The sequence below is a fragment of the Piliocolobus tephrosceles genome, unplaced genomic scaffold (assembly GCF_002776525.5).
Source record: "Piliocolobus tephrosceles isolate RC106 unplaced genomic scaffold, ASM277652v3 unscaffolded_21483, whole genome shotgun sequence".
NCBI lineage: Eukaryota > Metazoa > Chordata > Mammalia > Primates > Cercopithecidae > Piliocolobus > Piliocolobus tephrosceles.
Window position 1 is genome coordinate 812 of NW_022303736.1, and position 14,553 is coordinate 15,364.

The 14,553-nt window shown below is 56.3% G+C and overlaps 2 protein-coding genes across 4 annotated transcripts; one reads left to right on the forward strand and one right to left on the reverse strand.

Moving 5' to 3' along the window:
• Positions 1-2,289: 2,289 nt before the first annotated feature.
• On the reverse strand, positions 2,290-7,471 carry SAMD10 (sterile alpha motif domain containing 10). Of its 3 annotated transcripts, XM_023183188.1 has the most exons (6): positions 7,160-7,471; positions 6,047-6,161; positions 5,033-5,198; positions 4,779-4,950; positions 3,857-3,997; positions 2,290-3,698 (listed from the first exon to the last, which is right to left on the reverse strand). In XM_023183188.1, exons 1-6 carry the CDS (start codon positions 7,248-7,250, stop codon positions 3,676-3,678), a joined length of 708 nt encoding a protein of 235 aa, XP_023038956.1. In that variant the 5' UTR covers positions 7,251-7,471; the 3' UTR covers positions 2,290-3,675. The 3 variants fall into 3 exon arrangements, with proteins under 3 accessions (XP_023038956.1, XP_023038957.1, XP_023038955.1); XM_023183189.2 differs by lacking the exon at positions 6,047-6,161 and having other exon boundaries at positions 5,033-5,214; positions 7,160-7,468; XM_023183187.1 differs by lacking the exon at positions 7,160-7,471 and having other exon boundaries at positions 5,753-7,104.
• A 1,700-nt stretch (positions 7,472-9,171) lies between these two features.
• LOC113221172 (pre-mRNA-processing factor 6-like) lies at positions 9,172-14,216 on the forward strand. Its single transcript, XM_026450520.1, has 3 exons — positions 9,172-9,417; positions 11,467-11,635; positions 14,088-14,216. Exons 1-3 carry the CDS (start codon positions 9,347-9,349, stop codon positions 14,208-14,210), a joined length of 363 nt encoding a protein of 120 aa, XP_026306305.1. The 5' UTR covers positions 9,172-9,346; the 3' UTR covers positions 14,211-14,216.
• Positions 14,217-14,553: the final 337 nt, after the last annotated feature.

Sequence of the window (14,553 nt, forward strand, 5' to 3'; positions counted from 1 at the left end):
AAAAAAAAAAAAAAAAAAAAAAAAAAAAGTTTCCTAAGGCCCCTTTCTGCATACTGCAAACATTCTGGACTCCTTAAAATTGATGTGGGCTGGATGATGTGGGCTGGAAGTTGCTGGTCAGGAAGTGGAGCTACCAAGTGTGCCTCCTTCACTGGGGCCCTTCCGGCCCAGTGGGCCCCTTTCCCTGTCCGCTGTGGGGCAAGCTCAGAGGCACTGCTGGGGGCGGGGGGGCAGTGAGATTTTTGTCTTTCCTCAAAGGGGCCTGGGATCTGCTTCGCTCAAGGCTAGCACAGAGCACTCACAGTGAGATTGGCTCTTGCGGAAGAGGCAGTCAGTCCATCCTTCCCTCGGGAATCTGAGCCAGAAAGAGGCCAGTGCACACCAGCCTGTGTGACCCGAGGAGAAAGGGGAGGGCGTTCCCTGCAAGGCTAGCGTCCTGTTCTTCCCTTGTTGACCTTTCCCACCCTGGGGACGGGACCAGCAGGATTTCCTGAGGGGTCAGTGTGTGTCCCCTTAGGTGCATCCAAGGCCGTCAGCTCTCCCTGTGTAAGTCTGGGTGTCCGTACATGCGACCCGTTTGGATATTGCCATGTCAGGATATGACAGTGTCCTGTGCTAGGTGAGGGCAATGCCTGACTGTATTTTAGCATCTGGGTGATTAGACATCAGGGTACCTGGGGACAATGTGTCTGGATTTTAGCATCCATGTGTCCGGGCTGTGGCATGTCTCAGTGTCAGGGTGCTGGTGAGGGATGGCTGTTTTCTGTGAGCATCAGCATGCCAGGGTGTTGTGTAACACACTGCGTTTGTGTGCGCCAGGGATGTGCCGTGTCCCATGTGTTTCTGCATGTTAGGAGGTCGTTGTGTGTCTGCATGCTAGCATTTGTGTATTTGTGTAATGACGTCTTTGTATGGGGGCATGCTGTTATATACGTTTGTGTCTGTGTGTCTGGCTAACTCCATGCGCGTGTTTGTGTTTGTTGGTGTTTGCTGGTGTCAGTGTCATTGCGTCTCTGTGTATGAGTGTCTGTGTGGTGGCCTCTGAGTTCTTTTCTTTTCTTTTTTCTTTTTTTGAGATAGTGTCTCGCTCTGTCGCCCAGGCTGGAGTGCAGCGGCATGATCTCAGCTCACTGCAAGCTCCGCCTCCCAAGTTCACGCCATTCTCCTGCCTCAGCCTCCCGAGTAGCTGGGACTATAGGCGCCCACCACCACGCCCGGCTAATTTTTTGTATTTTTAGTAGAGACAGGGTTTCACCCTGTTAGCCAGGATGGTCTCGATCTCCTGACCTCATGATCCGCCTGCCTCGGCCTCCCAAAGTGCTGGGATTACAGGTGTGAGCTACCGCGCCTGGCCAACCTCTGAGGTCTTATGTGTCTGATTGCTGTGTGTGTGTGTGTCAGGGTGTGTGCTGTGATCTGTGTGTGTTTGAGACAGGGTCTTGCTTTGTTGCCCAGGCTGGAGTACAGTTGTGTGGTCAGAGCTCACTGTGCCTTGAACTCCTGAACTCAAGGAATCCTCCTGCCTCAGCCTACCAAGTAGCTGGGACTACAGGTATGCGCCACCATGGCTGGCTAGTTTCCAAAGTTTTTTGTAGAGATGGGGTCTTGCTATGCTGCACAGGCTGGTCTTGAACTCCTGGCCTCCAGCGACACTCCTGCCTTGGTCTCCCACAGTGCTGGTGTTGCAGGCATGGGCCACCGCGCCTAGGCCAGGTGTTCCTGTGTTATCCCTGAACGTGTGAATGGGATCTTATTGGGAAAAGGGTGTTTGCAGATGTGATTAAAGATCTTGCAATGAGGAGATTATCCTGTATTACCCAGGTGGCCCCAAATCCAAGCATCCTTATAAGAGGGAGACAGAGGTAGATTTGAGAGACAGAAGAGGAGGTGATCTGATTACAGAGGTGGAGACGGGTAATGCCCATGAGCCCGAGTTCCACCGGCAGCCACTGGAAGCTGGAGAGGCGAGGAGTCTCCCCAGGAGGCCCCGGGAGAGCTGGAGTTTGGACTGCGGCCTCCAGAACTGTGAGAGAATGAGTGTCTGCTGTTCTCAGCACCCCTCAGTGGTCCTCCGTCACGGCAGCCGCAGGACCCTCCCGAGCTGTGTGGGCCATCCCTTCCAGCGTGCCGGGCGTTGTGTCCGGCACTGGGGGCTGCCCGCAGGCGTGGCTTGAGCCCTGTTTCCAGCCTCTACGCTGGGGTTGCCCGGACGCCCCTCCGGGGCGTGACGCCACTGCCCCCTGGTGGCCGCGGCTGCCCGGACGCCCTCTCGCAGACGCAGCATGGCCAGCACTTGGGAACCAGCTTTATTTCTGATTATTATTATTTTTTTGTCAGAGTATAAAAAAGTGAGCGCAAAACAAGGAAGACGAGACAGGCGTGCGTGGGCCAGGGCAAGACAGAGGAGGAGAGAGGGGAGCAGAGGCGGAAGGGCATCTTGGGCGAGGGCTGATGGTGGAAGGCAGGCAGAATACTTGGGCAGCCACACAGGGGCAGGGATGAGGGTCTCCCCTTGGTGGGGGCTTACAGGAGGGGAGCGGCCAGGCCAGTTGTCCAAATTCTACCTGGGACCCGCAGTGACCAGCCTTGAGTCTGGAGGCTCAAAGCACACAGAGGGGACTGGGGGCTCAGCCTCATCTGTCCCTGAGATTTTCAGAAGCCCCGAGGGGATCGGGAGCTGGCAGAGGCACAAGAGGGCGGGGTTGGCCAGGGCTTCCCTCACGGTCCTTCCGCCAGGCAGCACCAGCCCCGAACCACCCAGAGAGGGGTTGCTCGGGCCTCTGGGCGGGTGTAGGGGGAGCGGCCCTGGGGAGGCCTCTCCCCTGAATCCTCACAGGCCTTCTTGGGAAAGTGGCAATGGGAAGGCCCACGCACAAGGCCCTTGTTCTTAAGGGCGGGAGTGGGGACGACGGTAAAAGCAAGATTTTCCCAAAGATAGGGCAGGGAGCACTGCTGAGCCTGGGCCCCGGGCACAGAGCCACCTGGACAGGGCTGAGGTCCTTGTTGTGCCACATTTTGTCTCTGGTGCTTGGTCAGTCTGGGCCTTTCTCAGCTTTCTTCTCATGAATAGGGAGGGTGTGGTGAGGATATATAAATAATGATGAAAGTGCCTGACATGGTGCCGCTGGGCAGGTGCTATGGCCACTACTCTAGATGATGGGTAGTCTGCTGGGCTCTGGCAGGGGCATGGGCACAAGCCACAGGGAGCCAAGGCAACTTATGGCACCTGTGTGGGCCAACCTGGAGGTGCTGGGGAACTGCCTAGAACTGGGCTGAGTGGGTGGACAGACAGGTGACTCAGCAGGCGATGGGGGATGGACATCATGTGGAGATAAACAGACTCCCTGGGAGTCTGGGGGGACATCCAAACTGGCTCTGGCTGCAGGCAGCTGCCCCACATGCTGCCAGCAGCACCAGGGGAGGGCTTGGGCTCAGGTCCCAGGAGGTGGGGCCACACTCAAGCAGCCCCTACCCACCCAGCCCCAGGGCATGACCTGGAATGTCCAACCAGAGGCGCCGGGAGGTGGTGATCCTGGTCCTCTCTGTCCGTTGGGCCAGCCTGGCCACCCCGGCATCCTGCAGGGTCCAAGAGGGGCTGCGGGGCCAGCTCTGCCTCCTCCCTCGCCGTGGACTCCCGTCACAGTGCTGGGGTCTGGGTTCAAGCCTCAGCAGCAGCTAGGACATTTTCCCAAAGGAAGCTGTGGGGTGTAAGAGGGTGAGGATGGGGGGGGTCTTCGGCATCATCTGCATTAGGGCCCTAATTGGGGCCCACAGCCACCCTCCTGAGGTCGTCCCAACCCGCACTCAGAGGGGCTTCTCCATCAGCCCCCAGGCCTTTCTGGCACCTCACACTGACCTTGGCTGAGCAGCTGCAGGCTCCGCCCCTCCTCACGCACCTGCAGGCGGAGCACCTGCTGCAGCACCTCCTGTCTCTGGGCCTCCTGGGCCAGCCCCATCCGCTGCAGCTTCTCTGCATTCAGCCGCAGCAGTGCCCGGCCTGGGGAGAGGGAAGAGGGGCTGAGCTGAGGCCAACAGAGGCAGCAAGAGCCAAGGCAAGGCTGGTGCTGTGGCTCACGCCTGTAATCCCAGCACTTTGGTAGGCCAAATCAAGGATCTGCCCTCAAGGAGGGCAGATCACTTGAGGTCAGAAGTTCAAGACCAGCCTGGACAACATGGTGAAACCCCGTTTCTACTAAAAATATAAAAATTAGCTGGGCTTGGTGGCGGGCGCCTGTAATCCCAGCTACTCGGGAGGCTGAGGCAGGAGGATCACTTGAACCTGGGAGGCAGAGGTTGCAGTCAGCCGAGATCGTGCCATTGCACTTCAGCCTGGGCAACAGAGCGAGACTCCTTCTCAGAAACAAACAAACAACAAACTGAGTGAAGGCACAGGCAGGGACTAAAAGAGAAAGAGGGAGGAGAGAGAGAGGAAGCAGGGTACAGAGAGACTCAGAGGGAGAAAGAATCAGCGAAACAGATAAAGTAACTTGGAGAGAGGCAGAGGGAAAGGATGAAGAGCAAAAGGCAGGGACGGAACAGAGAAAAGCCAGATGAAGACAGCACAGAGAGATGGGAAGAGACACAGAAAGAAAGGCAAAGAGATAAAAAAGACAGATTCTGCAGAGACGAAGACCAGAGGGAAGGTGGATTCACTGAAGAAACTAGACAGATGAAAACAATAGCAAGAGAAAGGCAGGCTGAGTGTAGGGAGGAGATCCTCTGAGGCAGGTAGCCCCATTCCCACAGCACCCTCAGCCCATCCCTCAGCCCCGCTGTACCGGTGATGGCATGCTGGGAGAAGGCCTCCACGTAGACGAGGTAGTTGTGGGGACAGTGCTTCTTGAGCCACTTGCAGACGTCCTGCTGACTCCACAGGACCACGGGCCGGGTCAGGCCGCCCAGCGAGGGGCTTGTGTGGTACATGCCATAGTGATCAGAGTACAGCCGGCCCTGCAGGGGAGGGGCGTGGCAGGCAAAATGAGAGTGGTGGAGAGGGAGGGCAGGGATGGAGGTGGGTGGAGTGGGTGGGTACCTGGGGGGTCTCTGTGCCGGGCTGCTGCAGGAGCTTGATTGGCCTGCTGCTGGCCGCCCTCTGGCTGCGGGAGTCATGCCATGTGAGGCTGGTGCCAGGTGTCCCAGGCAAGTGGCAGGGGATGCTCTCAGCTGACACCGTGTGCTCCAGGAGGGTCTGGCAGAAGCTGAAGTGGGCAGTGGCTGTGTGTGTGGGTGCCTGGTCAGGGCAGTCAAGGGCAGAACCAGAGGCTTCCTCTACTTGAGAGCTAGCTCCCTGCCCCATCTCCTCTACACTAGCGTGGGAAATCACTTCACCAGTGAGGGGTTCCCAAGCCTCCAAAGGCAGAAGGAAGTGTGCAGGACCCGTTTTGAGGACCTCACCCAGCACAAAAAGAGACGAACTGAAAACTTTCCTCTTGCAAGTCTACAGCCCTCACTCTGGGGAGCAGGATGGATTCTGCTTAGATCAGAGGATGTGCCCACAAGGGAAGGGAACCTAAGATATAGCAGGAGGAGCTGTCCTGGGACAGCCCTGACCTCACCCTTGCCTTGGGCTGGCCCACAAGCCTTGCACACACCAGACCAGGAAGTGCACACACAGCCTGCTTTGAGGAAAGGCAGGTCCCGAGTCCGGGGAGGTCGTCTGTGCTGGGGAAACCGGGCTGAGGATGCTGCTTGCCCATCGCCATTGAAGAAACCCAGTTCACACAGCCCTATCTGGCGTTGGGGCCCCACTCACTGATTATGACTCATTGACAGCCTGAACTCTGGGCCAACCGACAAGCAGGGCTCACTCCACAAACATGCGCTGGGCTCTCCAGCTGTGCTGCCTCCCACAGGGCCTGCAGGCCTGGGAAAACACCGGCCACATGAATGGTGGGTACCCATTCGATATGGGCAGGTCAGCACAGGTATGTGGGGTGCAGCCATTGCTTGGGGACCCACAGTGATGCTCTGTGCTCCCTCTTCCTGCAGTAACTGCATTAAAGCATCTCATCTGAGCTTTATCATCATCTCTGGGGGCACTGCTGACCTGAGTCTGGGAGGCAGGTGTCTTGATCCAGGTCTGTTACATAGGGGCACCCCACATTCATTGTGGATGAATGAATGAATGAAGGCTCTGTATGGTGTCTGCAAGTGAACAGAGCCTGTGGGGAGACAGAAGGCCTGCCCGTCTTTACAGCACCCAGGACTTCAGCAGGGTAGGTGAGGTTCCCATGCTAGGGCCCTCACCCCATCCACCCTAGAGTGAGAGACCCTCCCGGCTCCAGACTCAGCCACCCACTCCACACCCAGGGCAGGGGTTGAGGATGTATGTATCTAGGAGGTCTGAGTATCAGGGGAAAACCACATCCCACTCCCCCGTCCTCCCACCCCTGTAAGACTTAAGAGACTTAACACCTTCCTCCCCCATTCTTGCAACTTTCAGGAACAGGACCCCTGGTGACTCCAAATTTGAGGTCTAGGGTCAGCAGAGGGTGTGGTCAGTGGGCCACCGCCCCGAGGTAGCCCCTACTGCTGTGGGAAAAGATTTATTCTAAGGCCGCGCCTTCCAGCGGACAGGCACCGTGGTCTCCGGGCTTTGCAGGGCCTGCAGCGGCGGGGCTGGTGCAAAAGCGCGCGGCAGCCGGGGGAACCCGCCGGACACCTCCGCTTGCACCGCACCTGCCCAGGCCAGGCAGGCTCCGCCCATTTCCTGCCCGCACTCCCGGAGGGAGTTCCGTCCTTCCCGCGGTCTGTCGGTCCGGTCCCTCCCGCCTCAACGTCAGGATTCCAGAAGGAAATGGGGCGGGGGCACCGAGGTGGGATGTGACCTCGGCCCCCTCTCGGCCCCACTGCAAAGGCTGCGGAGGGTTTTCTCCGCGCGCAGGGAAAGGTGACCCGAGCGTAGTGCCAACCTGAACACAGGCGCCTCGGCTTGTCACCCCCTCACCCCAAGCCAAGGGCGCCCTGACCCCCAAGGCCTGAGGCTGGCTGCCCCCCAAAGCAGGACAAAGGCCACGGGACCCCGTTGAGCCGAGACATCCGCCGAATACCCCCAGCCGCCGCCGCTCGAAGCCCGCCGGGTCCCGGCCCCCAACCGTGCCTCTGGGTCCCTGAGACCCCCGCCCGCGAAATCCCCGCGCCCGGGTCCAGCCCCGCTCACCGTCCACATCCCGGCGCTCCCCGAAGCCCGCGCGCACGGCCCCGGCGCGGCCACGCGGGGGGCTCAGCTTAGACCTCAGCTCGGTGAACATGGGGCCCGCGGGTGCCAGACCCGCGCACACGCCCCTCGCCGAGTGCAGGGCGGCCGGTGTGGCCGGCGGGGAACGCGCGCCGCCGCCCCGCCCCGCCCCAGCCGGCCCCGCGCCCAAGCCGGTCCCCGCGGCCCGCGAGTGTGCGCGGCGAGGCACCTGCCGCCGAGCCCTGTGTGCCGGGCGCGCTCCGGGAGCTCCGAGGTGTGTCGGCGGCGCGCGGGCCTGCGTGCGCCAAGGCTGTCCGCCAGGGCGAGGGGCGTCCGTGCGCCCCTGGGCACGACTCCGCGGAGAAGAGCCCCCGTGCACCTGCCGGGGGTCCTCTGAGGTCGGGCCCCTCTGTGCGTGGGGGTGGGCTGAGGAGCATCTTACGGGGGCCTTCTACCTACCGGACCCAGGACAAGGGGCAGATCAACCCCTCCCACACACTTCCCTCGGTCTCCTACCTCTTTACTCTCTCTCAAATGGGCACCCGCTTCCCCGGAGAAACCAGCTTGACTCTTGCTTACCGCCCACCCCACTGTGAACATCAGGGTGGTTCTCCCTTCTCCCTGCAGCCCCAGAACCTGGCTCAGTGCCCGGCGGAGAGGGGGCGGTACAGTGCTCTGTAACTGAAAGGGGCTTGCCTGGAGATGGGGCAGAGAGGAACTCCAAGGAGGTTGTAGCAGGCCGGAGCGGTGTGTTTGCTCCAGGACTCCAGTGAGAAGTGCTGGAATGGGGCTGGGCTGGGGAACTGTGGTTGCCTGGTGCAGCAGCAGGCCAGGCTTGCAACTAGCTGTTCCGCTTGCTCTGCCCAGGAGCCTGGGTGCTCTCCCTGGGTGTATGTAGGGCCCCGGAAGATGTCTTATAGCAGAAGGAGCAGAGATGCACACAGACGTGTAGAAATGCATGCACAGAGTACAGTCATGCACGTGCACCCAGCACACGAGCACACGTGACCTCAGTGTGCACACACCCCAGTGGTCACACACACACTAATCATACACCACTAATCACACACATAGAATTCACCCACATGCTTGACAGCCATGTTCATGTGCTGACGTGTTCCCTACAGGTCAACTACGGTTGTTTATTTCAATTAGCTCTCCAGGAGCTGAGGATGTGGCCCTCACCAAAATGTCCAAGGCATATTGGCGGGCGTGGGTGGGGTCTCTAGTCCAACTGGAGGGACAGATGCATGAATGGGGGTTCAAGAATATGAGTGCTAGGCCAGGCGCGGTGGCTCAGGCCTGTAATCCCAGCACTTTGGGAGGTCAAGGCAGGCAGATCACGAGGTCAGGAGATCGAGACCATCCTGTGAATGGTGAAACCCAGTCTCTACTAAAAACACAAAAAATTAGGCGGGCGTGGTGACAGGCACCTGTAGTCCCAGGTACTCCGGAGGCTGAGGCCGGAGAATGGCGTGAATCCAGGAGGCGGAGCTTGCAGTGAGCCGAGATTGGGCCACTGCACTCCAGCCTGGGCGACAGAGCGAGACACCTTCTTAACAACAACAACAAAAAAGAATATGAGTGCTGAAAGCTTAGGGCAGCAGTGTGCGCCCAGGACGCACACAGACAGGTGCCCATAACCAGTACACACAAGCTGTACACAACTGGACAGGGTATAGCTCTGCTTGGAAGTGATCAGGCCCACCCGGGGCGAGGGCGGGCAGCTGGGCTGGTTCAGAGGGAGGGGACCATGGGTCCTACTGGCACAGACAGGTCTCCTCGGGAATGCATGAGAGCACTCGGGAAGGAGCGATGCCTCAGGCTGTTTTTGGCTCCCGGGGCCTGTTAAGGTCCCAGTGCAGGCTCGGCCTAGCTCCTCCCGCCTCGCCACAAGGAGGCGCTCCCGCGCACGCGCCTGCCACGTCCCCGCCCCTTAGCCGCGGCCGGAAGTCGTCGAACCAGCACGTCCGGGCTTCCGCCCGGGGAGTTAAAAAAAGTGGGCGGGGCGGGTGCGAACTGAGGGCTCTGCTTCCGGGGCGCGGGTGACGCAACGACCGCGACACTTTCCTACAGAGCGTCTCGGACGTCGAATCCTAGAGTCTCTGCTTTTTCTCCTCTTCCGCTGCCTCATTCCGTTGCTTCCTAGCCTTGGTCGTCGCCGCCGCCATGAACAAGAAGAAGAAGCCGTTCCTGGGGATGCCCGCTCCGCTCGGCTACGTGCCGGGGCTGGGCCGGGGGTGAGGCCTGGAGCGGCGCGCCAGGGGCGCGGACCCGGCTAGCGGAGCGCAGTGCGCGTGTTTGGGGGCGGGGGTCTATGGCCGCGCTGTCTGAAAGACGCTTGGTGGATCGGCTTAATCCCTGCAGAAAGCAACAGGTTTTGGGGTCGGGACATACCAGTGTGTGCACTCTACCTGCCGCCTGGATGTGACGTGTTGGCTCTTAGCCCAGTGTTGTGGTCTGTAAGACGGGTAATGATGTATGCAGTCTGCAGTGAGGTGTAGAGGAATCTGATGTGTAGTGGAAACACGCGACCACCTTCCCCAGGTCAGGCTGACACCCCCCCCGCCCCGCCTTAAGCGTGCCTGGGTCCTCCTTGCCTGCAACACAGATGACCACCATACGTTGCTGGAGAAGTGAGCAGTCGTTATTACTCTATTTGGCTATTCATTTGATGAGGAAAACTACTGGATTTTTCTTGGTGGTGGTATTGTATTAGAATCTGTGGGGCACACACAAGGCTCCGATATTGACAGCATCTTCAGAGGACCGGAAGCTCACTAAGGAGGGTTTGGTATTAGCATAAATAAGCACGTAAAGAGGACCAGATTTAGAACCCAATGCTTAATGGAGAGTAGCATTGGAGTCAAGTTTAGTAGGAGAGCTGGACTTAGGGCTGCAGAAACGTGGTAGCGATAAAAGAGAAACTGACATTCTGTGTGCGGGAGTTCAAAAAAAAGTGAGGCAAGGAGGAAGCCCAGAGAACAGGAGGCCTCGAGTCCAGTGTGAGTGGAATGTGCAACCAATAGAAAAGAGCTCAGGAGGTTGGAGAGGCTTTGAGCGTCAGGCTGCAGCTCCTGGATACATTAGAAAGACCATGACACTTCAGAATTATTATTTTTTGAGACAGAGTCTTGCTCTGTATGGAGTGCGATGGCGTGATCTCAGTTCACTGCAACCTCCGGCTCCCGGGTTCAAGCAGTTCCCTGCCTCAGCCTCCTGAGTAGCTGGGATTATAGGCGGCCACCACCACGCCAGGCTAATTTTTATGTTTTCAGTAGAGACAGGGTTTCACCATGTTGGCCAGGGGGGTCTTGAACTCTTGATCTCGTGATCCACCCGCCTCAGTCTCCCAAAGTGTTGGAATTACAGGCAGGAGCCACTGCGCCCGGCCCAGAATTTTTTAGTCAGAGCTGTGTTTTGGGAAGAATCTTCTGGCAGAGCGTGGGTTGAAGTAGAGGAAGGCTAAAGGCAGGGAGAGCTAACTTAGTTTCCAGCTGTGATGAGAGTCATAGTCTGGGAAGGGGGGATTTTGAAGGTGCATTCATTAGTACTTAGGAACAGACAGGATGGGGAAAGTGGGAGAGGGAGGCAAAGATTAGGTCATGGTCCCATGGCATCTGGGACAGCAGTGCTGTTATCAGCTGAAACACCCCAGAGCAGCTGTAAGGTGGGCACAGAAGAGGAGCTCAGTTTGGGCCAACTTGGGTTTAAGGGCCTAGTTGGATGTGGGGGGGAGATGATGGAAACCTTAGAGTGGAGAGAGATTGCCTTGGTAACATCGTCAGGCTGAAACCTTCAGGTAAGCAGAGAAGATCGGTAGCGTTTGAGATTGCAGTTCATTGTCACTAGGATCTTTGGAGGTTTCCCAGAGGTGTTAGAAAAAGAAGTGTTAGGCCGGGCGCGGTGGCTCAAGCCTGTAATCCCAGCACTTTGGGAGGCCGAGACGGGCGGATCACGAGGTCAGGGGATCGAGACCATCCTGGCTATCACGGTGAAACCCCGTCTCTACTAAAAATACAAAAACTAGCTGGGCGAGGTGGCGGGTGCCTGTAGTCCCAGCTACTCGGGAGGCTGAGGCAGGAGAATGGCTTAAACCCAGGAGGCGGAGCTTGCAGTGAGCTGAGATCCGGCCACTGCACTCCAGTCTGGGCGACAGAGTGAGACTCCGCCTCAAAAAAAAAAAAAAAAAAAAAAAAAAAGAAGTGTTAGTAAGTGATGACCAGGGGTGGAGAAGAGCACAGGAACAGAGTCGTTCAGATACTGGGTGTCTTGGGGGTCTCCTGCAGCGCCACTGGCTTCACCACGCGGTCAGACATCGGGCCCGCCCGTGATGCAAATGATCCTGTGGATGATCGCCATGCACCCCCAGGCAAGAGAACCGTTGGGGACCAGATGAAGAAAAACCAGGCTGCTGATGATGACGATGAGGATCTAAATGACACCAATTATGATGAGGTGAGATGTGTCCAGCTTTCGTGGCTCCTCCAGCCAGTCTCTGGGAGCAGCTGACCTCACCAGTGTGTGTTGGTGTCTGTAATGAATGGCTTGGAGTGGCTCATGCATTTAAAATTTCAGCTATTCATGGGACATCTTTACAAAGAGTGAGAGGGAGGAGGAAAAATATGGAGAAATGTGCACCTTTTGTCCCTAGAAGAGATGTTCTTGCAGATGTTGGGACCACTGCCTTGGCATTTTGTGTTGGCCAGTCTTTTTTTTTTTTTTTGAGACGGAGTTTCGCTCTTTTTTTTTTTCCTGAGACGGAGTCTCGCTCTGTCACCTAGGCTGGAGTGCTGTGGCTGGATCTCAGCTCACTGCAAGCTCCGCCTCCCGGGTTCACGCCATTCTCCTGCCTCAGCTTCCCAGTAGCTGGGACTATAGGTGCCGCCACCTCGCCCGGCTAGTTTTTTGTAGTTTTTAGTAGAAACGGGGTTTCACCATGTTAGCCAGGATGGTCTCGATCTCCTGACCTCGTGATCCGCCCGTCTCAGCCTCCCAGAGTGCTGGGATTACAGGCTTGAGCCACCGTGCCCGGCCGAGTTTCGCTCTTGTCGCCCAGGCTGGAGTGCAGTGGTGCGATCTCAGCTCATTGTGACCTCTACCTCCCGGGTTCAAGCGATTTCTCTTGCCTCAGCCTCCTGAGTAGCTGGGATTACAGGCATGTGCCACCATGACCGGCTAATTTTGTATTTTTAGTAGATACAGGGTTTCTCCATGTTGGTCAGGCTGGTCTCGAACTCCTGACTTCAGGTGATCTGCCCACCTTGGCCTCCCATAGTGTTGGGATTACAGGTCTGAGCCAACGCGCCTGGCTGCCAGTCTTTTTTTTTTTTTTTTTTTTTTTTTTGAGACGGAGTCTCGCTCTGTCGCCCGGGCTGGAGTGCAGTGGCCGGACCTCAGCTCACTGCAAGCTCCGCCTCCCAGGTTCACGCCATTCTCCTGCCTCAGCCTCCCGAGTAGCTGGGACTACAGGTGCCCGCCACCTCGCCTGGCTAGTTTTTTGTATTTTTTTTTAGTAGAGATGGGGTTTCACCATGTTAGCCAGGATGGTCTTGATCTCCTGACCTCATGATCCACCCGTCTCGGCCTCCCAAAGTGCTGGGATTACAGGCTTGAGCCACCATGCCCGGCCACCAGTCTTTAATGATAAAAACTTAAAGTGGAATTGGTGACAGTGTTTGCTTTTTTTTTTTTTTTTTTTTTGAGATGGAGTCTCGCTCTGTTGCCCAGGCTGGAGTGCAGTGGCTGGATCTCAGCTCACTGCAAGCTCCGGCTCCCGGGTTCACGCCATTCTCCTGCCTCAGCCTCCCGAGTAGCTGGGACTACAGGCTCCTGCCACCTCGCCCGGCTAGTTTTTTGTATTTTTTAGTAGAGACAGGGTTTCCCTGTGTTAGCCAGGATGGTCTCGATCTCCTGACCCCATGATCCACCCGTCTCAGTCTCCCAAAGTGCTGGGATTACAGGCTTGAGCCACCGCGCCCAGCCAGTGTTTGCTTTTTTTGGCTTTAGTGCTTGCCCTCTAAAAAGACATCTGAAGAAAAACCTCAGCTGACTGAATACCGATTAACGGTCTTCTAACATGTGACACTTTTCCTCTGAGGAAAATTTAAAAATGTAATTTTAGTTTTGAGGCCAGGCATGGTGGTTCACACCTATAATCCCAGCACTTTGGGAGGCCGAGGCAGGTAGATCACAAGGTCAGGAGATCGAGACCATCCTGGCTAACACAGTGAAACCCTGTCTCTACTAAAAATACACAAAAATTAGCCGGGCGTGGTGGCGGGCGCCTGTGGTCCCAGCTGCTTGGGAGGCTGAGGCAGGAGAATGGCATGAACCTGGGAGGCGGAGCTTGCAGTGAGCCGAGATCGTGCCACTGCACTCCAGCCTGGGCAACAGAGTAAGACTCCGTCTCAAAAACAAACAAACAAAAAATTTAGTTTTGAAAAAATTTTAAATTTGCAGGAACTTGCAAAAATAGTGCCAAAAAAAAAAAAAGTTTCTGCATATCTTTCACCAAGCTTCTCCCCATCTTACATGACCTCAGTGCAGTTATTGAAACAAAAGAGTTAACATCGACACAGTACTGTGAACTAATCTGTCAGTCGTATTTGCATTTCAGGTATTTCCACGAATGTCCGTTTTCTGACTTAGGCTCAGTCCAGGAACCCCCGTTGCATTTTGTCATGTCTCCTTGGTACCTTCCAGTTGGAGCGGCTCCTCTGTCTTTCATGCCCTTGACACTTGAAGAATAGTCACCAGTTATATTGTAGACTGTCCCTCAATTTGGCTTTGTTGGCTAAAGAAAATAATTTAACAAGTATTTCACAAGTAGAGATCTTCTCTGTTTCTGCTGGTGGGGATGGTGATGGAGGAAAAGCTGACCTCTCTGCACATGTTGTTTGCTTCTCAGTTTAATGGCTATGCTGGGAGCCTCTTCTCAAGTGGGCCCTATGAGAAAGATGATGAGGAAGCAGATGCTATTTATGCAGCCCTGGATAAAAGGATGGATGAAAGAAGAAAAGAAAGACGGTAAAATAAATTGTTGCCTTTCACGATATTTATCCAACTTTAAAAAAAGTTTTGAGGTCAGGGGCAGTGGCTCACGTATGTAATCTTATCACTTTGGGAGGCCAAGGTAGGATGATAGCTAGAGCCCAGGGGTTTGAGACCAGTTTGGGCAACATAGTGAGACCTCATCTCTACAAATAATTTAAAAATTAGTCAGATGGTGCACACCTGTAGTCCCAGCTACTTGGGAGCCTGAGGTGGAAGGACTGTTTAAGCCCAGGAGGTAGAAACTGCAGTGAGCCATGATCATGTCACTGCATTCCAGCCTGGTTGACATAGTGAGACCCTATCTCCAAAAAAAAAAAAAA

Bases quoted from the DNA above. Each gene is read 5' to 3' on its own strand.
- LOC113221172 (XM_026450520.1), top strand. From the start codon at position 9,347: ATGAACAAGAAGAAGAAGCCGTTCCTGGGGATGCCCGCTCCGCTCGGC. The intron at 9,418-11,466 runs GTGAGGCCTGGA...GGTCTCCTGCAG, and splicing joins GTGCCGGGGCTGGGCCGGGG to CGCCACTGGCTTCACCACGC. The intron at 11,636-14,087 runs GTGAGATGTGTC...TTTGCTTCTCAG, and splicing joins ATGACACCAATTATGATGAG to TTTAATGGCTATGCTGGGAG.
- SAMD10 (XM_023183187.1), bottom strand. From the start codon at position 5,997: ATGCAGTTACTGCAGGAAGAGGGAGCACAGAGCATCACTGTGGGTCCC. The intron at 4,951-5,032 runs GTACCCACCCAC...CCTCCCCTGCAG, and splicing joins CCGGCACAGAGACCCCCCAG to GGCCGGCTGTACTCTGATCA. The intron at 3,998-4,778 runs GTACAGCGGGGC...CCCTCTCCCCAG, and splicing joins CTCCCAGCATGCCATCACCG to GCCGGGCACTGCTGCGGCTG.